Genomic DNA, 19,025 nt, shown 5'->3' with positions numbered 1-19,025 from the left:
GGTAGCTATTGATTATTAAAAAAACTTCTGAAAATATTAATCATTAGGTCAACGATAAACAACCAAAAATGTCGTGTATTTTAAGGAATAAATTTAAGCGTGGAAAAAACACTGTACCCTGTTTCTATAGCAACCGCCTTGGTTACGTTTACTGCCGTGAAATAGTAAAGTATTTGTTAGAAACAGAATTTATAACATTGCGTTGAACTTTTTAAAAGAATTTAATATTATACAGGCAGCTATAGTTTTATCTACTTAAAGCAACAATTTCTACAATGTCAGATGGTTTCGCTTTAAGCAATAAATTGTCTCATCACGTACGTGACAAGGTAAAATGAGAACTTTTCATTAATATTTGTTAAACTTTATTTTTAATTAACAGTTTCAACAAATTTTGAAATAAAACTAATTTTATGAATTTAAAAATTTGAATCGAAACACAGTTTTAAATAGAAATGATTAGGATTACTTAATAATTTTATTTAAGAAAAATCAATTTTCATAGGAAATATTTCGCTTCTTTAAAAATAAATCATTTTATTGTCTTATTTGCACTCGAGTAATTAAAAAGTAATGAAATTAATAAAAAGTTTTATTTTGATATTTTCCTAAAATATAAAAGCTTTCTCAAGTGAAATAAAATCAGCCGACATAAAAGTCGAATAATTTATTATGCTTTCTTCTCACAATACTATAATATAGTAAAAGTAATTGTTCTTTGCAAAGTTATCGATTCAGCGATATGAATCATTGGGAGTTTTAATATTTAATAGCATTCAATTTTTCAACAATCCTTTCTTTATCAATTTTACACGCATTTGTAAATTTTTAAAACTATAGACATATAAAAAATCTATTAAAATTGACAGAGAAATTTATTAATTTTTAATCAGGAGGAGAAACGTGCGCAAGAACGACGAAGGAATTTACTTTATCTCGTGACTGATTTTCTGCGAGAACAGAGGTATATGTCCGTTCAATAAAAAAAATAGTAACAAATAGTAATGATTATTATTTAATTTTTTTGATCCGGTATGTTTGGTTTGCGTTGAGATTTATTGACTATCTTCCAGAAAATGGACGGATCTTTTGCAGAAGCTGCATTGTCAATTATTGTTTTCGCTATAAGACTTTTTTCTTTTCCAACAACTTTACATGCATTTTTTTTAAATCATTATATAGAGTTTAGTAATATCAGGGAGGAACCCTTCCGATCTGCACTCTTTTAACATTATTTTAAAAGTCTTTTTACTATTTCTCTGAATTCATTATCAAACCAATAGATTTTACTGAACATACTTTATTATTTAAATTTGAAATCATACCTAAATCTTTGGCAGTTTTTTTATTGTGTTTATTAAATTTGTGGATAAAAATCCAAGATCACTCTCTACATATTCTCGAGATTTAAAGACGACGAGATAGCATTTTTATAATCATTTTCGAGAAAGTCTTTCCATTTAAACTTAGGACTTAAAAAATTTGTTTGACACACGATATCTATTGACAGAGCGACCAGGAAATGCTCCGAGCCAGACACCATATGTTTAATACTCTTAAACACTCTATCAAATGAGTACTGTAGAGATTTCTCCAAACTAAATCAATTATGGATTTACCACCTAACGAATTTGCATATGTAAAAGCGGCCGAATTATTTCCCGTCGTTCTGCTATTCAATAAAATAATTCCCAAACTTTCAAAAGTTTCTATCAACTTAATACCTCTATTTTTTTATCTACAGTTAATCGCACATTACTTATATTATTATTCAATAAGTTTAAATCCTTACTAATTTGATTAAGACCTCCCACACCATATTCATATCTCCTCCAATAAAAATAGGAGAGTCCATAAAATTTCGATTCAAACTATTTATTGTTTCCTTTAATGATTCAAGATTTTCAAAAATGGGTGACGGGGATGTTGCCCAAGTTTATTTGCTCTGCAAGTTTTCGTTCTCGGATTCCTCAACGCCAAACATGATAAGATTTTTTTCCCTTTCCTGTTTTTATAGATATTGAATGGCAGATTCAGCCTGATCCAGTTTTTCATTTACACTTTTTAGGCTTGTTATATCCGGGACCACACTAGTTAACGATTTTTTATTAATATTAACATCCGCTTTTATATCCAGTACCAGCTTCAACAAATCATCGTTGGTAGCCACATCGTTTAATAATTATTAACAATAAATTGTAAAATCACGTACTGACACATCAATTTATGTATATACATATATACATATTAATTTGTTTTTAAAAAATTGCCTTTTACTGGAATTTTTATTGACGTAATATTGTAAACAAACCCGAGTCAAAATTTGAACCCTATTTTCAGTCAAATTGTGACAAAATTAGTTCCAATGAGACTTTGCGCTTCAACTCCAAAAACTGATGGAAATTTAGGATTAATTTTAAATACTTTAATTGAAGTACTATACAAACACATAAAGTATTACAAATTGACAAATACAAATACTGTTCTCTGAATTTGAATTACCTTGTTAAAAATAACTAATTTGAGGGTAAAAATTTAGTACCTAACTGATTCAAAAACTAATGTCTTTACCAATCAAATTAAATTCCCGGTTGGTAGACACCCTGTTAAATGTAGGTATTAGTAGAAGCTAAAACTCTTCTAATACGGATACGACAGCTGGTATTAGTATACGTATTACTAAAGTTAATATCTTGAATAATTCTATTTCCAGGTATATAAATTCCGTGCAAAGTTTAATAATTGAAGCTCGATTAGCAGGTGATGTTCAAGTTTGTGACAACATAGACCTTGAAACAATTTTATTGGAGTATTACGATTATTATTTTGCCAAATTTAATAAATATCCAAAAGTTTGTAAAAAAACTGAAACAGTGACAAATCTTGAATCAATTTTAAATACGTAAGTTTTATAAAAAAAAACGTTTTGTAGTTTCAAATGAAATATCATCGCTCATATATTAGTATTGAGAATTATTGTGTAAAATCTAAAGATTCTCTAAAACCGACCATTTTTTAGGTTGAGATTTACACATTGTTAATAGAGGGCAGCTCCATACGAAAAGCAAATGGTGGATCACCGATTTTTCTTAAAGTTTGTAATTTTGTAGTACTTGGGGTACTAAATAACTGTGCCAAACAGTTTTGCAAAAAAAAAATTTTTTTGCAAGATATTTAGATTTGAAATATCGGAAACTGAAAAAAATGACTTTTTTTGAGAATTTTTATTTCGAAAACTATTGATTCTACAAGAAAAAGTCATTTATTCAAAATTGTAGAGAAAATGCCAATTTTTTATAATATTAAAAAAAAAGTTAAGAAAATTTAATTTTTCAATAATTTGTTTAAACAATAATTTTTTATTGTTAAAAAAAGAGCAAAGGACATCATGGAATATTCTAGAAAAATTATTTTCTCAAAATTTGAATCTTCCTTAATAAGTGGTTAAATTTTTAAAGAAGTGATTTTTGGTGTTTTTGAGAACAAAATTTTTGAAGTTTGCACTACGAGTTTTTGTGCGTTGCGCTAACTAAGCAGCGCCTATATCAGTGTATTTTAAAAGATAATATGACCTTTACTGCTTGCCCCTAATACATTTATTAATTATATACGTATATATTTTATTATAAACAGTTTATAACAATATATACTTTTACTTTACTTTTTTTTTACTTTTTTACAAACATTATTTTCCTTTTTTTAACCCATTAATGCCCATGGGCACAGGAACGCAGGTATAAAAAGTAACTATTGAGATCCTGGCATAGGGTCTAATGATAATTTTTGACTTTAAAAATTAAAAAAAAAAATTTTTTTTATACAATTGGTATAAACAAATGAAGAAAAATTGATTTTCATAAAAAACTGATAGCGCCATTCGATTCGACGCAAAAAACTACTACGAGAACGTATATTACATAATTTTTAAAAAAAGACATATTGTTGTAAAAATATTATTAACGAGGTTCCAGGGATCACGAAATAAGACCAAAGATTCACGGTTTTAAGTAAAGTCACAGATTTATTAATAATGAGCGAAAAAGATTAATTAGATACAAAAATGTACTATTGTCTCAAGCGTCTCTATGAGAACTGAACGAATAAAAAGAAAGACGCCGTAACAGGCGATTAAACAAAAATATAGCGGAAGCAGATGGCACCACCAGATATAAAATAAAACAAGTAATAAAAAGGGAGGCTCAATTTGAATATTTCTAACAAATGTTATAAACAATTAGCCTGCATTTATACTGTACGAGATAGAAGGATCGTTTTTGAAGTTAATAATTTTTTTAAACAAAATTAGTTTAATTAGGAGAGTTTTTACGTCAAAAATTTTTTAAACAAAATTTTTACCTGAAAAACGATCCTTCTATCTCGTACAGTATAAATGCAGGCTAATTGTTTATAACATTTTTGCAACAATATCTCTTTTTTTAAAAATTATGTAATATACGTTCTCGTAGTAGTTTTTGCGTCGAATCGAATGGCGCTATCAGTTTTTTATGAAAATCAATTTTTCTTCATTTGTTTATAACAAATTGTTTAAAAAAATTTTTTTTTTAATTTTTAACGTTAAAAATTATTATTAGACCCTATGCCAGGATCTCAATAGTTACTTTTTATACCTCCCAACGGGAAGTTGCCAATGTTAACGATTGGTTCAATAATGGGCCATGCTTGGTGCCCAATGGTTATTTCTTGGCAAAACAATTGGCAACCATCATTGGACCACCATTGGTTTAAACTTGGGATGATCACGCTACTGCCAATGATCGGTAGCCAAGCATCGGGCCAATATTATTTGCCAAGGAATTGCCAAGGAGACAAAATCGATTTTCAAAAGCTTGATTTTTTATTGGCAGCCAACAAAAAACCAAGGTTTTGAAAATTGATTTTTTTTAATTATTAATTAAAATTTATTTTTAAAAAATATATTTTTCAAAAATTTATTTTAAAAAAATATATTTTTTAAAAATATATATTTTTTTAAATTAATAGAACATATTAATTTAATTTGTCACCTCTGGTAAAACAAAGATGAAAGACTGATAAATTCCCTCACTTTATATTTTACAGTGGAGGGATGACTGTGAATGTCTTTGCGAGAGAGGAGCAGGTACTTATATAGAGCCAGTGAGAAAGGTCACAAGCGGGAACAAATCACTAGCATGCACTCTGGCGGCGCTTGTCGGAAGTGGCGCAACGTTGGTTGCCAAGCGCTGCGTCGATAATGTCAGGATATGCATGCGCGCCAGAAAACAGTTCCGACAAGCGCCGCCAGAGTGCATGCTAGTGATTTCTTCTCGCTTGTGACCTGTTTCACTGGCTCTATATAAGTACCTGCTCCTCTCTCGCAAAGACATTCACAGTTATCCCTCCACTGTAAAATATAAAGTGAGGGAATTTATCAGTCTTTCATCTTTGTTTTACCAGAGGTGACAAATTAAATTAATATGTTCTATTAATTTAAAAAAATATATATTTTTAAAAAATATATTTTTTTTAAAATAATTTTTTGAAAAATATAATTTTTAAAAATAAATTTTAATTAATAATTAAGAAAAATCAGTTTTCAAAACCTTTGTTTTTTGTTGGCTGCCAATAAAAAATCAAGCTTTTGAAAATCGATTTTGTTTCCTTGGCAATTCCTTGGCAACTAATATTGGCCCGATGCTTGGCTACCGATCATTGGCAGTAGCGTGATCATCCCAAGTTTAAACCATTGGTGGTCCAATGATGGTTGCCATTAATGTTCCAATAATGGAACGGAGTTCGCCAAGCATGGCCCATTATTGAACCAATCGTTTACTTCCCATTGGGCTGCGTTCCTGTGCCCATGGGCATTAATGGGTTAAAAAAAGGAAAATAATGTTTATAAAAAAGTTAAAAATATATTGTTAAACTGTTTATAATAATAATATATATATACGTATATAATTAATAAATGTATTAGGGGCAAGCAGTAAAGGTCATATTATCTTTTAAAATACACTGATATAGGCGCTGCTTAGTTAGCGCAACGCACAAAAACTCGTAGTGCAAACTTCAAAAATTTTTTTCTCAAAAACACCAAAAATCACTTCTTTAAAAATTTAACCACTTATTAAGGAAGGTTCAAATTTTGAGAAAATAATTTTTCTAGAATATTCCATGATGTCCTTTGCTCTTTTTTTTAACAATAAAAAATTATTGTTTAAACAAATTATTGAAAAATTAATTTTTCTTAACTTTTTTTTTAATATTATAAAAAATTGGCATTTTCTCTACAATTTTGAATAAATGATTTTTTCTTGTAGAATCAATAGTTTTCGAAATAAAAATTCTCAAAAGAAGTCATTTTTTTCAGTTTCCGATTTTTCAAATCTAAATATCTTGCAAAAAAAATTTTTTTTTGCAAAATTGTTTGGTACAGTTATTTAGTACCCCAAGTACTACAAAATTACAAACTTTAAGAAAAATCGGTGATCCACCATTTGCTTTTCGTATGGAGCTGCCCTCTAGTGAAACCAGGAACGATTTTCATAACGGTCAGTTCTATTATTAGGGTTATTATTAAAAATATTAATTTGTTTAAGAGGCAAGAAGGATAAGACAAATAAAAATATTATGAAAGTGGATGGCGAAAATGACGTGACGAAATTAAATGTAGCCAAAGTAGCGACTTACACAAATCTTGAAACTAATTTGGAAATAACAGCTACGTCTATTAATGCAATTCCTCAGGAAGTAAATCAACAGAGGCTTCAAAATAAAAACTTTACTGGGGAAGACGTTGAAGAGAAGGTTCTTAAGCCTATTAAAGATTTATATCCACTTGGATCCAATTGGAGCGAGATTGCAGAAATTATCTCTAACGTATTTCAATTTACAATAATGAATCCTAATTAATATTAATAATATTTGTTAATTTTTCATTTCATTTATAATTTATTAAACTAGAACAAAACAATTAGCAGTCACTAACCTTTAAATGGAGTACTTTTGAAAAAATGTATAATTTTAGGAAATTGTGTTAAAAAATTTAAATGTCCACTGGGATGACGTTAAAGGCTTAGATGAATGCAAGACACAACTGAAAGAGGCGACGGTCTATCCTTTAAAATATCCTATGCTATTTTCCGGAAACATTGCTCCATGGAAGGGAATTTTGCTTTACGGGCCACCTGGAACAGGTGAAGCAAATTAAATAATTTCAGAATTGTGATTGAGAGAATTAGCGGTAAATATAAAAAATAGTAGATACAGAAATTATCTTCTAGGTAAAACTATGTTAGCAAAGGCTGTCGCTACAGAATGTGAAGCAACCTTTTTCAATGTGACATCAAGTTCAATTGTTAGCAAGTGGAGAGGAGAGACAGAAAAATATATACGTGTAAGTAATTAATATATTTATCGAAACGCATGAACATTTATTATATTCCTTCCATAATTTTCCAATTTCCATTAAGATGAAAATGCGTTTAAACCAATTTAATTAAACGGGATTGGCGAATACAGTAGAGACCCCCATTATACAGATATTCGATTATCTGGACAAAATTTCAAATACTTTTTTAAAATTTTAAAGTTTATAAACATTTAATACCATAAATTTTGAATTTTCACACGAAACGTTGCGTTTTTATATATTTTAATGATTTTAAGAAAATGTTTATGTAAATTTTTTGAAATTTCTTACTAAATTTTTAACTAAACATTTATTATTATTGACTTTAAGAGTTTTATTTCGTTTCAGTCTTATTTAAATACATATGCAAATAAAAACCTAAAATTATAAATCAAAAATTCTTCTTTTGCACTTTTTTCGATTATCCGGATATTAGGTGCCTGCATCTCTTAGTCCGGATAATGGGGTCTCTACTGTATTATCATTTTTGCAATATTTTATTTAACTGATTTTATATTTCAACAAATTTATACATAAACAAAATACCCTTGAATCAATAAATTACACAGGACCACAAAAATTTTTTTAAGGAAATATTGACAGGACCATGTTTTCTATATGTTTTTTGGGTCACTTATCAGATTTACTGGAAACTTGTTACTCGGGGGTTTTTGGGGTCGCTGAATACGTATTTCACCAGTTTTTCAAAATTCAAAATGGAGGATCCAATATGGTTAACGAATTATTTAAAAATTTATCAAATTTTGAATTTTTGAAAACTAAGGTGAAATTCGTTTTTAGCAACCCCAAAAACCCCCGAGTAACAAGTTTCAGGCGAATTGGGTGAATTTAAAAAAAATCGACGCCATATTGGATCCGCCATCTTAAATTTTGAATATTGACGAGTTTTTTTGATTGTTTAACATTATATAATATTTTTTCAGTGTGTTAGAGTTGTTTTTTAATAGAATCTTCTGCTTATTTTTATTTATATCTTATTTACAGTCAGTTTTTTCGAATTTTATTCGGAAATCCATTGTTGTAAGAACACTTTTGTTGACTCAGCTATTATTAGATTGCATTTTATTATATGATTAAACTATTAGAATTAATAATATGTTAATAACAATTATTTCTTGTTAATTTTATTATTATTACTACCATTATTATTTTTCATATTCTTATTATTATTATTATTATTATTATTATTATTATTATTATTATTATTATTATTATTATTATTATTATTATTGACATTGTTATTAGTTTTAATTGTTATTGAAGTTGCCATTCTCATTATTATTATTTTTACTAATTATACATATTATTTATTGAAAATTATGTTACGATGACGTAACAGTCATTTTTTGTAACCCAGTGTAATTTATGGATAATTTTTCCCAAAACGTTTTTCAATAAAACTCAAGAATACATTTTGCCTTGAAAAATAAAAATTACCAGGTTCTTCTGGATCTAGCGAAACATTATGCACCGTCAATTATTTTCATCGACGAAATTGACTGGACAGCAATTTGTAGTGATGATTCTTCGGCATCGAAATCCGAGCCAAGTCGAAGATTCCGAGCAGAATTACTTTCCAGACTGGATGGATTATTAACAATGGAAAATGCCAATATATTATTATTAGCAGCAACAAATATACCATGGTATATTTATAAATAAATTCTAGAAATTAAATTAATTTTTGCATTTTCATCGACTCTGGTGTCCTTAGATTTTTCCTTGTAGAACTTTCATTTAAATAATACTACAAGTTCAGTTTATCATGTATCACTCGATTGTCTTTCAAAGTTTTGATTTATTTTGTTATACATTGTCATAAAATCAATTTCTTGTAAATTAATAGGGTTTTAGATGCTGCTCTACTGCGAAGATTAGAAAAACATATTCACGTAGGTCTTCCGAATGAAGAAACCAGGAGAGAAATTTTCAAAACTTACATATCCAAGGACATATCACAATTAGCGGAATTCTCAAATTTGGTAAATCAAACAAAGGGATATTCATGTGCTGATATTAAATTGTTGTGTAAGGAAGCATATATGAAACAATTACGACCAATTTTGAAGTACCTGGAAAGTAATAATATTGTTAAGAAGGAAATAGGTTGTGACAATTTTATAAACAATATAAATCACCTCAAAGAGTCAATGCGAATAATCAAACCGATTTCTTTAAAAGACGAAAAAACAAAGTACAAAAACTGGAGCAGAAGAAATGATCACCTTGTAGAAACTGATGAAAGTGATTTCGAATAGAAGATTATTCAGATTATAAAGTATTATTATTTACATAAACAAAAAGTGCAATTTTATTTTTTTTATAATGTATATTTTAAAAACGAAGTCGCATTTCTTACAAAGTCTATGAAAACAAAAATATATTTCACTTTTTGCGCTTCTCCTGTAAACTTTTTGCTTGCTGCAAACCATGATAATATCCTGCACATAAAATAATAAATTATATTTGATATATTAAAAAATTAATACAAGGCAATATATATTATTTAAAATCAATCTATTCTATATTAATTTTTGCTTTTCAACTTTAAGATAAAAAAAGGTAAAAAAAAAAATTATTAACATGTCAAGAAATTTAAACAGGGTTGCCACAAAAATTTAATTGTGCTTTTTCCTGATTTCCAGACAAACTTTGACTTTTTTTCCCTGACCCTAAATAATATTCTTTAGACGAATAGAATTTTTAGTTAATAGAAAATTAAAGAATTTAGTAGGTAAAATATGAATAAAATCAGATCAAAAGAATAAATTACCTACTACTATTTTACAGAAATATGTTCACGGACTAACGTCATGGATGAAATTTCCCGTCATATTCTTATTCACTCTAAAAATTACTAGATACTCAAAAAAAAATGTTCTATTACATTTGAATTTCCTTAATTTGGCAAATTATTCAAAAGCACCAATGGCTTCATTTTTAAATAAATATATAATCATTATTACCATTCCGCAGAAATTAAAATTCTTCAAAACATTCAAATTCAAATCTTTTAAGGAGGAATGGTATAGAAATTCAAAACATTCAGAATCTTTTGATATTTTGGGAAATGATTTGCTTTTATATAATAAAATTCCCCACCAAATTTCAGAATTTTTCACTAAATACTTTGCAAGTTAAAAATTATTTAATTTAACATTACCTCTTATGGAGAAAGCACGAATTTGCATGTTTATCATTAAAAATTTAATACTTAAAACATTCAGAATTTTTTGCGAAAATTGTATCTTGAAGGTCAAGATTTAAGCTTTATTAATCACGAAGGTTCTTTTTTATTCACTAAGTAGTTTAAAAGTAATTAATTAGTTTCTGGAAGAAAACTAATTTTTTGACAGACAAACAGAGAAAACGTGGCAACACTGCATATAAAAACTCACATGTGACAGCTGTTTAGTGGTATTGGCGATTCAAACAGTTCAAGCAGCGCCACTGTTGGAACTAATATATGCAGGACAGCTGGTCTATGAGCGGTATTCATAGTCGATACTTATTTCTTAAGCAGCGACTTAAGCTGCGAGCTGCCACCTAGATTCATAGTCGTGCAATGAGCATTGCCTTAAGCCGCAACTTAAGCATTTGCTTGGAAAAGTAAATTGTTCGATTTTGAGATGCATAGTCCCATCTTAAGAACGCCAAGTATTCATAGTCAAATAAGATGAACTTATTTGACATTGCCGGTGAACTTATTTGAACGAATTGAGGTTATGATTTTAAGTCAACGTTTTACATGACTTAAGTAATTACTTATTGTCTTTTTATAAATATTTATAATAAAAATAAAAAGATTTTTGATTAAAAACAATTTAATAATAATTTAAATTTAATAATTTAAAAAAAAGGTTCAAAATTTATAAAATTTTCACGAGAAATAAAAAGTATTTTTTTTCATCGAAATGTTGAAAAAACATTTCGATTTGGCCTTAAGAATGTGTCTACCAAATAAATGCATCCACACACATACATCTGGAGAATCTGTTCCCCATGTTGAAATATTTATATACACTATACTTGAAAATTTGTAAAAATAATTGATTCTTAGAAAATCGACACCCTATATGAGGAAATAAAACTGTTAATATTAAATAATTATTAAAAAAATATTATTTTTAAAAATTTTGTAGTTCCAAACGAAAGTTAATTGTTTCACCCCTTTTGTATGCACTCTTGGTTCATTGGTTTAGAAAAAAAAGATTTTGTTCAAAAAGTTGCAAAAAATTCATTGTACAATAACTTTTTTTAAACAAAATTTTTTCTGTCGTTTGTTGGCGTTTAAGAGAGACAATGGCCAAATAAAAATGTTTTTTTTTCATTTCGATTATAAAAATACTCCTTATTTTTTGTAAAATTTCACTGATTCTGACTCAGAATAATTTTTTTAGAAACAATATAATAATAGTTGAAATAATTTTTTCTACCTTTTAATATAGAAAAATTTAGAATCTAAATATAATTTTTCGTCAGGAATAAAGAATATTTCAATTTTTCATCATTCTGGTAGTCATTTTTTGTATCCTTTTACTTTATAACTTTTTTCCTAAAAATATTAAAATATTATGCATATTTTTAAGTTTTTTTTACCCCACTCCTCTCCATTATAAGATATTTTATGTGCATTAGCGTCATTTTTTCTAATGAATATAAGCTATCTACCATCGCTTATTGGTAGATACAAGAGAATATTGACGGAAAAAGCCGAACGCTCAATAAGATCATCTTAAGCATTTGCTTGGTCAAGAAGTTCTTAAGCTGCATTTCCTTTACCAAGCAATTGCTTATTTTTGACTATGAATACATACGGTCTTAAGCTCGACTCATTCGAATAAGACCGACTTGATCAAGCAAAGCTTAAGTCCTTGCTTAAGTCGGGACTATGAATACCGCCCTATGTTTCTGTTTGTTTACTTAAACTTTGTAATGATTTTAATAAAATAATTTATTTAATTATATAATATACAGTTTATTTATTAAAATAATTATAAAGTTTAAGTAAACAAACAGAAACATAGACCAGCTGTCCTGCATATATTAGTTCCAACAGTGGCGCTGCTTGAACTGTTTGAATCGACAATATAGAACCAAGAGATGGCGCCAAAGGTACCAAAAATGACAAATTTTCATTATTTTTAACCACACAAATGCAAACCATAAGAAACCACAACACTTGACACTGTTACCAACGATCAAAAAACAAACTACTTGCATTGCGACGTTGTCACGATTATACGCTCATTACAAATTGTTATTTGACAATGTTTATAATTAATAACATTAATATTACAGCATAATAAGACACATATATACGTAATAATAGCATTTTTTCAAAGTTTGCAATGGAATACTCGATAAATCCGAAAATAATTTTTAGAGAATTTCAGTAACTTTTATTTTCTTAGGTTTTAAATTCGTACAGACAGTAACAAAAATTATTTTCTGCTTTTATAAAAAAAATTAATTTGATTAATTTATTATCTTTTCCTTATTTAATATATACTTTTTAATATTCATTGATGTCTACTTTTATGATTTCAATAAGAAAAACTGCTATATGTAGCTTAAATAAAAAAATTACAAATTCCCCTAAATGCACGGAAAGAAAAGGTCTGGAAGAGATATCCATAAAAATATTGTTGAGCAGAATATTGTTGTGTTATCCAATTCAATGGAAGAGACAACTTTCAGAATGGAAGCACATTCCATATTCAATGGATGAGGGAGCCATATTATATTGTTGAATCAAATATGGATGTGATATCCATAGGCATGGTTGGGCTTACAATTCATGCTATGGATTTTCACATATGGCTGTCTCATCCATATAAACTTTGGTTGGGAGATCCATAGTTAGTTCAAAATTTCGATACATGTTGCGCGCAATTCATTATCATGGCATCCATTTAAAAATGGTCGTCTCAATTTGTCCGTCGCGTCGGTTTCCTGTCACGTCTATATAATCGCGTTGTGAGTTTATTGTGTATAAATAGTGTTACAATTGTTTATTATTTATTATCGTTATTGTCTATTAGTTTTTATGTAAATTCATTTTCATGAAATATGTGTATAGTATATAAGGAATATCATATGCTCAAATATTGTAGTTGCGTGTATAGTGTAGTGGATAGCGTTAGTGTTTAGTATGCGTTAGGTCTAGGGTTCGTGTCTCCCCCATCGGTTAATAATTTATTTCGTTAATATGCGGTTATTCAATAAGTGGTGTGTATTAATTAACAAAAATGTGTATAAAATATCTCAAGTGACATTGAATTTAATTAATTGAGTGATTCCAATTTTTTGTTTCCCATTTCCATTACTATGGATCACCCAACCATAGATCTTTTGCTGCTCCAACAATATACAGCCAGCCATAGAATATGGATGCAGCAACCTTAACTATGGATATCCCGTATTTTTCAATATAATATGGCTGTGATATCCATGTATCTGGATGTGTCAACTATTCCTTTTTCTCCGTGTGTCACAAACTTTTGGCCCGATTAGGTATACCATTCCTCCTTAAACTTTTTCAAAAAAATTAAATTCAAAGAATATTTGATTAAAAGTATGAACAATTCAAATTTTTAAAGATTTTAATTTGAAACCGTTACAAAATTCATTTATTTCTAAAAATTGCAATTATTAGTAAATTCTCAAAAATTCAATTATTATCCGAAACTTTAACTGAAATTAAATTTTAAAATCATTTTTTATTAGAAAATTCTTCGAGAATTCAATTATTTAAATACGAGCATAGATAATTTATTAAAAAATTAAATTATTAAGAATAATTACACTTTCCAAGGAATTCGATTAAAGTTGTATTAAAAATAATTGAAATTCTGCAGTGAGTTTTATTATTTATGAAAATAATTGAATTATTGGGAAGAATTTTATAAAAAAGTTTTAAACAATTGATTTTTTTCGAAAAAATTTTTGCAAATTCTATTTTTAATATGTAATTGAATTCCTGTCAAATTTTTATTTTTTTGAAAAATAATTGAATATTCGTGTAGTTTTATGAAAATTTTTGTTTAATAATTTAATTCTTTTGGGGAATTTTATTAAATTAGTATTATATTGAAAATTACTGAATTAAGAAAAATTTTTTCAAGTGAATGAAATTTTACCATGATTTTTATTAAAATTTTTGAAAATAATTGAAGTTTATTATTTTATTTATCAATTATTAATCAATTATTATTAATCAATTATTAATCAATTATTTTAATTAATTGAATTCTTGTGATGAATACTATTATTTATTAAAATAAAATTGAATTTTGCAGTGAATTTTATTAAAATTCCTGAGTAGTGAGTTGAGTAGACAAGGGGTTTCGGGAGGCAAAGGGAATCTGTGACGTCAAATACAGTGCCGTCGCTCATTTGATTATTTAGTATCATTTAGTGGTGCCCGGTATTTAGTAGTGGGGGACCCTTAAATTTCTTGACACGGACCTGAATGTTTTAGTTTTTGCTTGCTTCGAACAGTGCACAATATTCCCGACGACTGCACTGTTGAAAGATCCTACTGTAATTCAATTTCTGCGAAGAATTTTATTAATTTTGAAAATAATTGAATTCTTGTGATGAATACTATTATTTATTAAAATAATTGAATTTTCAATGAATTTTATTAAAATTCCTGATAATAATTAAATTTTGCTATTTATTTATAAGGATAATTAAAATGTTGACAATTTTTTTTAGATTTTTCAAAAATAATTGAATTTTTGCGAAGAATTCTATTAATTTCGAAAATAATTTAATTCTTGCGATGAATAAAGTCATTTATGAAAATAATTGAATTTTTCAATGAATTTTATAAAAATTTCTGAATATAATTGAATTTTGGCGAAGAATTTTGCTATTTATAAAGATAATTGAAATGTTGACAAGAATTTTTAAAAATTTTTTGAAAATATTTGAATTTCTGAACAGAATTTTAATATTGATTAAAATAATTGAATTCTTTCAAAGAATTGCGTCAAAATTTTAAAAATTGAAACTAATTGTAACAGAATTGAAATTTAAATTCTTCAAAAAAATACTTCATTCAATGATTTATAAGTAAGTAATAACTTTATATCAGTTCTTCAATAGAATTGAGTTATTTGAAATAAATTATTGTCAGAAATAGAAAAAATTGGAGATTTTTTTTTTTGAATTCGTGATAACATCATAGTTTATGAGGCAAACAAAAAGACACAAAAATTCAAAATTTTCTTATAAATTCCAAACATTTAATTTTTTCCAGTACTTTTAATAAAAATCCCTGACTTTTCTCTGACTTATGGCAACCCTGTTTAATAAAACCGAATGTATATTTAGTGAAACCTCTATTTCTTTTAACTTTTGTCTAAGCATATGTTTATTTTGTAAAAAATTTTGCTTAAAAAATTCTTTTTTAATTGATAGCTCCTAAAAGAAAACCCAATTTTTAATAGGTATTATTATTATTGTATTTTGTTAATTTTAATTTTATTTATTATTATAATTATTAATTAATTATTACCTATTAATTAAACTTTTATTATTAATCTTATTATGTAATTTTTTGTATTTAAATAATTTGTGACAGCAAATGGAAAACAGTGGAAACAAATAGAATTCTGAATAAGGCAACTTGAAAATCAGAGAATATCAATTTTAGAAATTATAGATATATTCTTATTGTGCAGGTTTTAAAATGTTATCAGTCTGTAATTTATATGAAAGGGCACTTCTTTTCTTAATTTGTAAGCCCATTAACTCATGAAATAAATAAGCATAACTTAATTTGTAAATTAATTAAATGAATAATTGTTGAAATATTTTGGTGATTTGAAAATTTCTTACCAGTGTGGAATCCACTAATATACCAAGACATTAACATGCTAGAAAGAGCGTCCGCGTCGTTTTGAGGCAATCTGAAAAATACTTGACAAATAAAAAGTCATTCGTGTAATTTAAACTTGCAAGTATTGTATTAAAATTAAAAATAAAGATCAACTAGCCTGCTCATAAGATGAGGTGGCAGTGGTGGGGCAGGTGGCGCTGTAGGAAGATTAATATCAGTCAGTCGATCATATGGAGTAAATGTTTTTGACGATTTATTTTCGGTATAATCACAGTCCATTTTATCTCCGAGAACTCCATTTACATTCCTCAAATTCGAAGAATGTTTTGAAGTTTCAGGAGCAGTTGAAGTACTTTGTTGACTCTCGTCATTGTCTAGCATTGCCGCTTTTTGTTGTGCAATTTGATTTTGAAGTCCTTCAGATTCCAAGAGTGAAATGAGTTCTACTTGTTCTGTATTATTATAGCCTAAAAGATTTTAAATAATGAAATACAAATTTTTTTAATTGTTTCTTTTAAAATTAAAGTTAAATAAGTTTTTGGAACCTATAAATCTAACAGTACAGGTGCCAGAATTTTCGTGCATTTCTGTAATTATTGCTTCGTACAAATCTCCATCTTCGGAATAAATTGCTCGACAAGGACACCCAATACACCATTTCTAAAAAAAACCAATGTTACATTAATACATGTTTATTTAGTAAACAGATTTTTCATAAAATTTGAAAGATTAAATTTGTCTTTAATATCTTTTTGTACAGTAAATACTAAAAAATAAGATGATGAAAAATAAATGATTTATTAGTAAATACTACAAAAATAGATGTACTCTTTGATTTTTGCGAGATTGACGATGCTCTTTCGGAGTTGTCGATTTACTAGGTTTGTCGGGAGATACTTCTTGGATTCCCATTCGTTTTGCCACTTCCTCTTTAGCTAAATTAATAGCTTTATCGTATGCTTTTATTAATGCAGAATCATCCCAGACATCTTCATGATCTTCATCACTCATTGACTAAAAATTATGTATATGATTTCAATTATTTATGTCCCTAAGGTTATAAACTTTATTGAAATGATAGAAATTTAATTATTTCAAATTCAAATTTTATTAAAATAATATTGTATTACACATTAAAAATATTAAACATAAAGTTTTGAAATATTTATTTTTGTTTTCGCTTTCTATTGCAATCAGTAATTTTTGAAATATTTATATAAAAAATAAAATATTTAATAATTATTTGTGATACAAGGCCCTTAAGGGAAAGTGAAAAGTTTATAGCCTCGTATTACTATTTAACGCACTATACTTTAAACAAAATCGAGCAGTACTAACATGTGCCTCTAGGTAACTGAAAATTTAAATGGTAAATACATGCAATTTTGAATGAAAATCACTTAATACTTTTTCAAGCTCATAAAAATTTACTAAAAATGAGCAAACTTGATAAATGTCTCTATCACAAAAGTATAGTAATGGTCGAGAGGCAAGTCTTATGCATGGATCTGTATTTGTAAAAATTTTATTTTAAACATATTATCATCTAGTACGAGATTATTGAGAATTTTTAGTAAATTTTTATCAGTTTGAAAAAAATAAAGTGATTGTAAATAGTTGTAGAATTTATCACTCGGAAAAGATAATATAAAATGTCATTAAATTCATTAAAAATTACACGTATTTAATTCTAAATGTCAATTTTGTCAGACGTCTGGCGAAATAAGCAACTGTAATTAAATCGCCGGTAAGAGAAAATATACAAAAGGAAAATGGCAAAATAAAATATCAAGAAATGCATTAATGATTTGATTTCTATTTTATTTTAAATCAATAGTGTATGTCATCAATTTTAAAGTACATGATAGTATAGTATATAGTATATAGTATATAGTATATAGTTCCTCAAAAAGGGGACAACAATTTATTTGTTTATAGAACTTGCATATGAGGCCTCGGATTGAAGAACTCGACCGCAAATTTTTTATCATATACATAGCTTCCATAAATTTTTTAAAAATGCGATTCCATGGGAGATTTTAGTTTTAAAAATAACCAATTATAAAGTAAACCAATTGCAATGAAACTTAGGAATTTTAATCTACACATAAAAGAAATATTTCCACCAAATATTACGTCAAAATATTCAGTAGTTTTTGAGATGTCAAAATTTTGAAATTGGTATATCTTCTTTCCACCTTAACCAAATCACTTAATTCTTTTTGGAAAAAATTCAGCATAAAAAACGAAAAAATTGTTTATATTACGTTTATACAAAAATTTTATAAACAAAAAAGTTATTAAATAATAATTGAATAACTTTTGAACGACCAAATGAAATTGAATGATGCAAACACTAAAAAAATCTTCGCTGTGGTTTCTTTAAGATTCTGAAAAAAAACTTTGCATCAAGAATGGAATCGTACAAAAATGATTCGATTTTAATCAGAGTTGCCGCAACAGTTTAATTTTATTTTTCCCTGACTTTTCACTGATTTCCAGATAAAATTTTCACTTTTTTCCTAAACTGTGATGTCTGTAATCAGGGTGACCAACAGTCATCCACAAGTTCTAAACATTCGAATATTTTCAAAAATTACTACCTTATATAAAGAACAAAAATGAAACTAAACATTTGAAATTGTTATAATTTACTTTTTTAATACTTGACGCAATGTTATTGCAATACAAATTTTAATTTAAAGAAATAAATAAATTTTGTTTTTTCGAATGTTCAGAACTTTAAAGACATTTAACAGCATG

At 27.2% G+C, this 19,025-nt stretch overlaps 2 protein-coding genes across 2 annotated transcripts in view; one reads left to right on the top strand and one right to left on the bottom strand.

The window, feature by feature from the left end:
- The first annotated feature begins 208 nt into the window (after window positions 1–208).
- On the top strand, window positions 209–9,705 carry LOC122503623 (katanin p60 ATPase-containing subunit A-like 2). Its single transcript, XM_043614241.1, has 8 exons — window positions 209–329; window positions 894–964; window positions 2,714–2,902; window positions 6,579–6,858; window positions 7,007–7,175; window positions 7,263–7,375; window positions 8,852–9,057; window positions 9,258–9,705. The coding sequence occupies exons 1-8, from the start codon at window positions 276–278 to the stop codon at window positions 9,667–9,669; spliced, it is 1,494 nt and encodes a 497-aa protein (XP_043470176.1). The 5' UTR covers window positions 209–275; the 3' UTR covers window positions 9,670–9,705.
- Window positions 9,706–9,720: 15 nt separating this feature from the next.
- LOC122503624 (survival motor neuron protein 1) overlaps window positions 9,721–19,025 on the bottom strand; it is a 34,057-nt gene continuing 24,752 nt past the window's right edge. The window contains exons 2-6 of the mRNA XM_043614242.1: window positions 17,091–17,276; window positions 16,808–16,922; window positions 16,420–16,729; window positions 16,262–16,332; window positions 9,721–9,852 (exon numbers count right to left, since the gene is read on the bottom strand). Coding sequence (XP_043470177.1) covers window positions 9,797–9,852; window positions 16,262–16,332; window positions 16,420–16,729; window positions 16,808–16,922; window positions 17,091–17,276 — 738 coding nt within the window. The 3' untranslated portion in view covers window positions 9,721–9,796. The remainder of the gene's footprint in view (window positions 9,853–16,261; window positions 16,333–16,419; window positions 16,730–16,807; window positions 16,923–17,090; window positions 17,277–19,025) is intronic.

This window comes from Leptopilina heterotoma, unplaced genomic scaffold (assembly GCF_015476425.1).
Source record: "Leptopilina heterotoma isolate Lh14 unplaced genomic scaffold, ASM1547642v1 Lhet_267, whole genome shotgun sequence".
Classification (NCBI taxonomy): Eukaryota; Metazoa; Arthropoda; class Insecta; order Hymenoptera; family Figitidae; genus Leptopilina; species Leptopilina heterotoma.
This window is presented reverse-complemented; position numbering and strand designations above follow the sequence as displayed.

Excerpts from the sequence above, each read along its gene's own strand:
- LOC122503623 (XM_043614241.1), top strand. The coding sequence starts at position 276 with ATGTCAGATGGTTTCGCTTTAAGCAATAAATTGTCTCATCACGTACGT. Across the intron at positions 965-2,713 it reads GATTTTCTGCGAGAACAGAG|GTATATAAATTCCGTGCAAA; the intron begins GTATATGTCCGT and ends TTCTATTTCCAG. Across the intron at positions 6,859-7,006 it reads TTGCAGAAATTATCTCTAAC|GAAATTGTGTTAAAAAATTT; the intron begins GTATTTCAATTT and ends GTATAATTTTAG.